The sequence below is a fragment of the Colias philodice genome, chromosome 8, assembly GCF_061535455.1.
Source record: "Colias philodice isolate Cphi_HAF_F1 chromosome 8, ilColPhil1 Martin Lab GWU primary, whole genome shotgun sequence".
Taxonomy (NCBI): Eukaryota; Metazoa; Arthropoda; class Insecta; order Lepidoptera; family Pieridae; genus Colias; species Colias philodice.
Genome location: NC_143093.1, coordinates 5,814,521 through 5,823,480, shown reverse-complemented (window position 1 = coordinate 5,823,480; position 8,960 = coordinate 5,814,521). Strand labels below are relative to the sequence as shown.

The 8,960-nt window shown below is 34.4% G+C and overlaps 2 protein-coding genes across 2 annotated transcripts; both read right to left on the bottom strand.

Moving 5' to 3' along the window:
- Nucleotides 1-534: 534 nt before the first annotated feature.
- On the bottom strand, nt 535-2,795 carry SCCRO3 (defective in cullin neddylation 1 domain containing SCCRO3). Its single transcript, XM_089698191.1, has 3 exons — nt 2,504-2,795; nt 2,193-2,421; nt 535-1,827 (listed from the first exon to the last, which is right to left on the bottom strand). The coding sequence occupies exons 2-3, from the start codon at nt 2,266-2,268 to the stop codon at nt 935-937; spliced, it is 969 nt and encodes a 322-aa protein (XP_089554317.1). The 5' UTR covers nt 2,269-2,421; nt 2,504-2,795; the 3' UTR covers nt 535-934.
- A 1,039-nt stretch (nt 2,796-3,834) lies between these two features.
- On the bottom strand, nt 3,835-5,228 carry LOC149486553 (uncharacterized). The gene has a single exon (XM_089697821.1). It carries the CDS (start codon nt 5,153-5,155, stop codon nt 4,505-4,507), a length of 651 nt encoding a protein of 216 aa, XP_089553947.1. The 5' UTR covers nt 5,156-5,228; the 3' UTR covers nt 3,835-4,504.
- Between the last annotated feature and the right edge of the window lie 3,732 nt (nt 5,229-8,960).

Genomic DNA, 8,960 nt, shown 5'->3' with positions numbered 1-8,960 from the left:
CAAAGGATACCTAAGTTTATACTACATTTATGTACCTTTTTCATTCACAAAAAATGCCCCAAATATATCATCTGACCTATAGGCACAAATATAATTGTAAATTTGCCAGCAACTTATTGAATAAATTATGTATTATGGTAAGTGAAATAGGTATATGAATTTGCACCACTGTACAGTGTCCAGAATTTCAGCAAAGACAGTTGCTTAGCCCGCTGCCCAAGAAGTGCTTTAGCACAGAATAATCAGCTATAAATAGGTATCCATGAAGGCAAATGAGTGTTACAATAGACTCGACAAGACGCTGCAGATAGGAGATGGTACCTATCCCTATACATTTTTGCCATTATGAACATTAGATAATTACTCTCAAGATAAAGCCAAGGTTTATTCTGGGAATAAAGCATAACAATTCCTGGCCACATCTCAATTAGATTTTTAAAGCAACATTGCAATAATCATCCTTCATTAATCTATTGATAATGAAGACAAACCAAGGAAATCTGTAAAAGGAACATTGCAAGGAAAATAAAACCGTAGCTTTTAAAATAAGATCTATTATGCAAATCAGGCATTGTTTTGTAGTTTGTTTGGTGATGAAATAAAAAAGGAAATACCATACATAATAATATATACATTTTTAAATATTTGTTTGCGCATAAAAGCAATCAGTTATATTGGCAGACTATTTACAAATTTGGGCTAATTCCAGATATGGAATGTTATATTTAATTTTAGAATAAAGCTAAGTTTTAATAATATGTTTTATAAGTAATATTATTTACATCATATTTAAATGTCTTAAATCAGCATCTTTACATTGTCTAATTGATGAATACAAAAGATTTAGTTCCTTGCGCATTCTTGATGCAAATGTTATCATCAGTCTCAATATTTAAGTACCTACTATACCTAAAATTTGGCAAATATAGGAATTTCAGTCCTGGATAATCATATTACTTTTAGAAATATTTTGATTCATCTGATCATTTTCATATTCCACAAAATCATCAAATAGGCTGGGCCAAGCCTCTGTGTCATCATAGCTACTGAGATCATCTCCCACAAATTCACAAAAGTTCAAAAACATATACCAAGTGTCTTTTGGTATTCCTCTTATATGTGGATTTTTTTCTAAATAGCTTAACCATTTATCTAAGATTGGGGGCTGATTGTTTGTAAAGACTAGTCGCCACAGAAGAATAGCTATGTCGGATGGAAGAATCCTTTGACCAGTGCTGACGTCGAGACCAAATTTAAATGTAAATCTATACAAATCCTTAAACTGTTCTGTGTCGTTTTTCAAATCATTTGTTATATCACATAATTTCTGCTGTATTCCTTTCACTGAGTCGGTTTTCATACTTTTGAGACCTTGTATAAATTCCCCCCGAGTAAATCTACACATTTGACTAGCATTGAGCTTCCAGGCCAGAACTAAAACTTTAAAATCATCTGGATTTAACTGTAAATCATTACAAAGGTTTTCTATACCTTCCGCTAAGATAGCATCCTCTAATGAATCTTTGTATTGGTCAAATAAATGATTAATTTTATTTTCTGAAACATGATCATTTGATCCCAATGATGACATTGTTCGGGGAATGGAAGGCAATTTTTTTGCTTTGGGCTTTTCTGAACTTCCATGAAATTTATGAACACTAGATGGATCAGAATTTTCAATGACTGTACACATAATGTTAGCGTTTTGGCTACTATGTCTGTATGAATTTATGTTATTATCATTATTGTGTAGCAAAGGCTCTTCTTGTGGATAGTCAGATATTATAACATTTGGGACTTGATTTGTTGTGATAATTTCTGTTATCTCTGAAAAAACGAAAAGTAAAACGTTGTATTAAAATGTAATCTTAATATTGTATAAATATCTAATAGATTGAGTGTGTTATTGTTTATTTTAATTTACTGGCTTACAAAGATTTCATAATTAAGTATAGCATTTTTATTTTAAATACATGTTAGAGATTAAAATGATGAATACTGATTTCTCAAATAGATCTTACTATTAAATTATTAATATCTATGGAGAGAATAATGATGATCATTGAAGAGGAAGTCAAGCTCACTTTTAATGGAGGTAAGGACATTTACATGGATGTCTATTTAGATAATATATAAAGATTACTTTTCCAGAGAGCAACAACTACTATTATAAAATTGTGTCTGCAACTTACCATCGTTTTTCCTATTAGGTGATGTCACGACATCAGCATTTGTTTGGTTATCGAAACAGCTAAGACAATGGCCCATTTGATATAATGTTGAAAATCGTTGAAAATCTCATAAATACTCGTGTAAACTGCACCAGATGTATTTTTTTCTTTTTTTATAACACCACTATGCAACATAATGAAAAAAAATCCTTTTGATAACTGGTGTTTCTAAATAATTCTTTATAAAAGTCTGAAACAATAGTAAGTATACGTAAATAACTTTACTTTTAATTTAAAACAATTAAATATATATTCCAATGATATTAACATACCATTTTCAGAAACTACGAAATAGATTGCAGCAGAGGTCAGATACTAAACAATTTATTTCTATCGGACATAACTAGTCCTTGCATAGTTGCTTTTCTATTATATTGTTTATATTGATTAAGTAAAGCAATGTCACATACAGTAAAACTTCATAACTTTTTGAAAAAGCTTGAGGAAATAAAATTCCAGATATTCCCTCAAATGGAATATCCACTATCCAGCAGAAATCAAAACAGGATAGAGGATTATCTTTGTTAAAATTTAAATGTCACATCATATTGACAATCAATTATTGACAATCTCTACGTAATTCATAGAGGCTCGCATAGAGGCTTCATACCAAAGAGTACAATGCTTTACACTGAGTTTACACTACACGCACACGCCACAATTCCAGTTTAAGAAATTATAAAGTAGACACCAATTTAGATTTAGAATTAGAATTATAAAGTAGACACTTTTATCTAAATATTAACCCTTATTAAAACGCTGGGAGCTATACTTCCCACGTCTCAGATTGAAGTAAATCGTGTTTTATTTTTATATGCTTTAACCTAATGCAGTGTAATATTTATCTACGCAATCTTAACATTTCAGAGAACTTTTTTTCATGGAAACACTTCAAAGAATTATTACATGTCATGGTAAACACACGTCAAAGTCAGGTGAGAGCGTTTTCACATTATCCGATCCGATATCGGATATCGGACGCCGATAGCCGATATCCGATATCGCCGATAAAATCGTTCCGATACTTAGTTCCGATATCATCATGAGTGTTGCCAGAAATTTTTAGAGAAAACTAAACTAAATTGCCAGTTGATAAAAAAAAGGTATAATTAAAAAAAACAAATGTTATAAATCATAGTTGTACATTAAAAATAACTACGATAAAGAAAAACAACTTCAAAAAAGAAAAGTAAAATGTAAAAAAAGATTTGATATCACAAAGGAGACTATTTTTTGTGGGCCCACCAAGACTCGGTAGCGTATAGTAATAAAAAAAAAACGTTTAAAAATATAAAATTATATTATGAATTTTGAAGCTTCGTTGTTTTAATAATAATAATAATAAGGGCGTAGGGATGTGACGACCCCATCGCCCACGGTTGGAATATCTGTTGTCTACGTGACAACAGATATTCCCACCGTGCAATCAGTCAACCCGCAGGACACCTTGTGGCGTGGTGTCGGGGAGTAGCGACCCCGCGGGAACCGAGCACTCCCGGGGGAGGCCCCTGTCTTCATCTCCGGCTTGCCTTCACCGGCCGGTCGGGGTGAAGCCTGACGAGGACAGGACCCCCACCTCTGGCTTGCCTTAACCGGCCGGTCAGAGTGGAGTCGCGAGAGCTTTTAGCTCGAAGGGTGGATGCGAATCGTAAGTGGCGAGTGGGCACGTGATGCTGGACCCTCAGGGAGCGCGTGATCGTAGTTTAAAGTCCAGGGACGCCTCTCCACCCTTAGCTGCTCACAATATGTTGCCCCCTTGTTGCACTATTGCAGTGACTTATTTCGGGGGCCCATACAGTGAGAGGGCGAGTCACCACCTGCCAACATATTTTTACTTTCTTTTAGTAGAAAGGCAGGTGCCATAGTTTCCAATAGTCCCCAAATACCGGCCCATTTAACATCCCACTCCATAGCCCAGTTTATTTTGTTTTCCATATCTCGAAATAGTCCTACATCGGCCGCGGACTGCCTAGGACTGTATCTCTATAGTGCAGTCATGGGCAGGCTGCGGCTGGTGTCCCACAACACAGTAAAGTTCTCGAAAGGGCCTCTGCGTGTTGGATCCGTGTCCCCACGTAAGCCTTCCAAAGGACCGGGTACCTTCCTTATGATGGTACCCGTGTATTATGGATGAGATACACATAATAATAATAATAATAATTCATTTATTTATTCAAGTAACCAGGACTCATTTTGTTAGTAACAATTATTATCTTAAAAATTATGTTAGTAAAAATAAAATTTATTATGACTGCTAGAAATGTACTCCACCGCTACAAAGCTATCAAGGAAGCAGACAGTTTGCAGCAGTGGTTCACATACCAGCAGTCGAGCCGACTCGCTATACAGCGCATGATTTCATTGGGGCTGTTCCGCACACGGCGCACCAGGGATGTGCATCTCTTTCGCATTGTAGCGTAAAAACAGTCTATATGAGCTTCTGCAAACATCCCTGATGCGCTGCAATAACGGGGCAGCCCCATTAACACCCGGAACGCATTATTATATTGAACACGGAGCGAGCTGTAAGAATGTTGAGTATGACTAGCCCATAGGCTGCACGTGTAAAAAGATGTACAATACGCACGAAATAGGGTTTTTTTAACTTCATTAGAACAACGTGCAAACCTACGAGCTATCATATTTGCCCTCACTGCCAGTGCCCGTCGTTCCCTTTCAATATCATCATCGTCTCTGAGTCTAGGGGTCAATATGTGTCCGAGATATTTGAATTTAAAGACCCTCCCCAATGGGACTCCGTTCAAACGTATTGGGGGTAAAGAATGCGTAACTCGGCGCCCAGACTCAAAGACCATGACTTCACTTTTCTTAGTATTGTAGACCAATCCATGAAGAGCAGCGTACTCTTCACAGATGGCCACTAATCTTCTAAGACCGCAGATTGAAGCACTCAGCAACGCCATATCATCTGCGTAACTTACATTGTTGATGCAAACTCCATCAATATGACAACCAATCCTTTCGTTGCTGAGTGATTCAATCAAACAATTTTACAAACGAAACCGGAATCATGAAATCGAATTAAAAAGCCTTATTTTGATATCATCCCTGCTGTAGTACTGTCAACAAACCAAGAACAATGGCCAACATTAAAAAAAAACTGGAACGAAACGTTTTTATCGATAGAATGAAAATAAAACCAAAAAGCGAAAAAAATTGCCTTCAATAAACCACTTAAGAAACTGTTTTTATTCTTATTTATATGGAAGAATATGATTGATAGCGATTTTAAATCCTGTCATTTATCAAATAAAACATTTTTTTTCTACTCAGCTAAAAAAATCCGTGTAACGAAACGTTATATCTATTGGCTGCTTTGATGGAATATGTCAGATTCCTCCTGTCGTAGCCCCCTGCGTCAATGTTTGCAATGAATGTAAACAATGTTTTTTTTACCTATTTTAAAATGAAATTGCTACAACTTAAGAGCGTTTAATATTACAATTGAACATGAATAATAGAATAGCTGTGCAAATGGATACCTATCCTAATATTATGTACCTACTCCTAGTCATAAAATATCACGTACCTAAATACCTACCTACTTAACTAATAATTTCTTATTGAATCAGTTTTCCCAATCACTAAAATCGCATCAAGGTCCAGTAACTTGAGGTACACCCACTTATATCTATTTTCTATACTATTTATAACCAAATCGGGTCTCTGTGTTTGCGGTACCTTCGTTGTGTCCGATTTCCGAGCTTGGAATCGTGACAATGTTTATGATGTTTTCTAATATTTATTTATTCATTTATTTAAATATATTGTACCCAATGATTCGGATGGGTCACACAAGACAAATCGCTCATTATCAGTTAGTTTTTATGTAGTAATGAGGTGAATGTTTGCACACGTATTTCTAAAGATTCCGGTTAAATCATGTAAAAGTAATGTCACCACATTAATCTGGGGACTTCAAGGAACAAATTAACACACATTTCATTAATATACGCTAAGAAATTGAGGTGGGCCTATTCTCCAAACAAAAAAAAATTGTCTCCTTACTGCATATTATTTAGATGTGCTATTTACTAAATAGTTTTGATATCGGTCATTTGTATAACATAATATACTTATGTTAACACAATATAAATTAAATAAATTTATATCAATACCTACTACAACCTAGTATTAGTTAATAGTTTTAGTAATACCATGGACGAATATAAAAATTTATTAAGTGATACAATCTTTGTTCACATTTTCTTTTCTTTTTCTTATTACACTGTAATATCCTAAAATAATATTGTCACTCGTTCAAATATATTTGTAATATGATTGTTGTAATTTCCTGTAAGTAAAGATACATAAATTATTTTATTGTCATAAACAATTATTTTAGAATTAAGAGTTTTCAAACTTTGTATTCTTTGTTGTAAATTCAAAATAAAAATAAAATCGGTGTGAAATCTCCTCCTTTTTTTGAAAGTCGGTTAAAAACAAAGCACTCAATGACAACAATACAATAAACAGCACAACCAACATCCGAGTAGGAGGAGGAGCGAGGCAGAATGAAATAAAATAAAGATGATAGACACTAATGTTTTCGAAGATAGATATTTGAATTTAAGAATGCAATATATTTTTGTTTACTTCAGTTCAGCCAATTGTCGTATATTTTAATACGGCAAATAAAAATACCTGCCGTATAAATCGTATTTTAAATGCCTATAAATACTTAAATGTGTGTTTTCTTAATAAAAAAAATGTTGTGTGGTTTTATGAAACCACGGTAAAAGTGAAACTGTTCGAACGGTTCCGAACACTGCTTTGTGTAGCGCATGTCGCGTGACGGTCGGCTGCCGAGTAGGTATACCTACTCGGCAGCCGCGATACACGCGACATGCGCTACACAGACCAAAAAGTTTGAGACGATGTAATAAAAGTTTCACTTTAAAAGGTTTCTTTTAATAGAAAGGGTTTTAGGTTAAAAGCAAAGAATTTTTTTAAAGATTGAGACCTACCCTATAAGACTGAAAATACACAAACAAGTGCTTTTTTGCTGTTGGTATACTGCCTTTTCGAAAATTGAGTTGACAACACTGAACATTATCGTCCGATAGCCACTGGGAATATCGGTGTCGGCTCCGATATCCGATATCGGACCGGACAATGTGAAAGACAGGCACATATTTCATACATTTTACTTCCCTCCGATATCGGATATCGGCTATCGGCTTCCGATATCCGATATCGGATCGGATAATGTGAAAACGCTCTCACGTGATTTTGCAGCCGAAAACGACCGTTATTTTTTAGTTTTTGGTGTAGTGCTCAAAAAAAATTAGATAAGTAGATTTGAGTTCTAGCTATGTAAACTAGACTATATTACGGTTGCGTGAAACGTAAAAATATGCCCAGAATCTTTCGTTTATACCTTGGTAGAGTCGATTGAAATTAAGTCTTTAAGTGGGAAGATATCATCCCCATGGACGTATAAAAAAAGACGGACGGTATATCGCCTAAATATTGAGTGAAGCCTAGTAATGGCGGCGAAACATCCATGCGTGTGTGCCATGTTGCCATGGCAACAGCTGTGTTGATGACAATGGCGGCTGTATTTTTTTCTATAAATTTTGCCGTAATAATTTTGTCATTAAAACATAAAAGAAATAACTTGCTTCCCTGTGGAATGTAATCCCTTGTGTTTTGTTATTTAAAATTGTACTGTTGCGACACCATTTAACCACGCAAGACGGCATTTTAAATATTTTTTGTGAAACAGTGACGCAGTTAATCAGTCGGTAGTTCACGACGTAATGGCGGCCGACTAGCTTACTATGGTGAGAGTGTGTGCGTGTTTATTGTCTTTACGCGATCGCTAGCTTACTATGGTGGCTTCACGTTGTTTGTTCGTAATACGGCGTCCGTCTTTTTTTATACGTCCATGATCATCCCAGTGTTCGTCACAGCACACGACATTCGGAAATTCTATATATAAAATCTGTGTGTCTAAAAAATCTTTTTTAGTTGGTATAAGCAACTTATTTATTGTTATTCGTTATTTCCTGATCAGATAATTAGAAATCTTAACTCAATACATTAGTATTTACCTATTGTTTTCATTTTGTTTTAGAAAAATGCCATTTTTATATTGAAGTCATTCATTTTTCAATTCCCGAATTCTTCCCTCAGTAAAATAAACTTGCATTGATGAGTACTTTCACCTCCTTTATTAAAAAACTTGATCTTTATATTTTTTTACGATAACATTAAATTTCGACTAGGCGGATTTCGACTTAAGTAGGCGGATTTTGATTGGACAGAGAGTTTGAGGTTTATTCTTATAAATTTTGAATTCATAAAATTATAATTGAACACCTGACACCAATCAAGCAAACACGTGTTTACGTGAGTCATAGATTTATTATCGTATACTCCTAAAATGTTTTCTAAGAAACAATAGTGTACTTACATTGTCGGCACGTTCTTAAAGTCGGTAACTTATTTTTGTTCGAACAATAGAGGTAATAAATTCCTAATGATCAAGTTGTAAAGGTTGTAAAATAAAAAAATATTCTATATTAAAACGTATATATAATATGTGCGTCATTAATTTCTGACTGTTTCGAAATTTGGTGCAAAATAAAATAGTGTGTAAATAAAATTTGTAAAAAATCAATAAAATAAAACAATTGAGTAAAGATCTATAGGCATATTATGTATGTATTTATACAAGATATGTATATTATATATTTATACAGG

What these genes read in the sequence shown, in the direction of transcription:
- LOC149486553 (XM_089697821.1), bottom strand. Translation starts at nt 5,155, where the DNA reads ATGGCGTTGCTGAGTGCTTCAATCTGCGGTCTTAGAAGATTAGTGGCC.
- SCCRO3 (XM_089698191.1), bottom strand. Translation starts at nt 2,268, where the DNA reads ATGGGCCATTGTCTTAGCTGTTTCGATAACCAAACAAATGCTGATGTC. An exon ending in ACCTAATAGGAAAAACGATG is followed by an intron (nt 1,828 to 2,192) that starts GTAAGTTGCAGA and finishes TCGTTTTTTCAG; the next exon opens with AGATAACAGAAATTATCACA.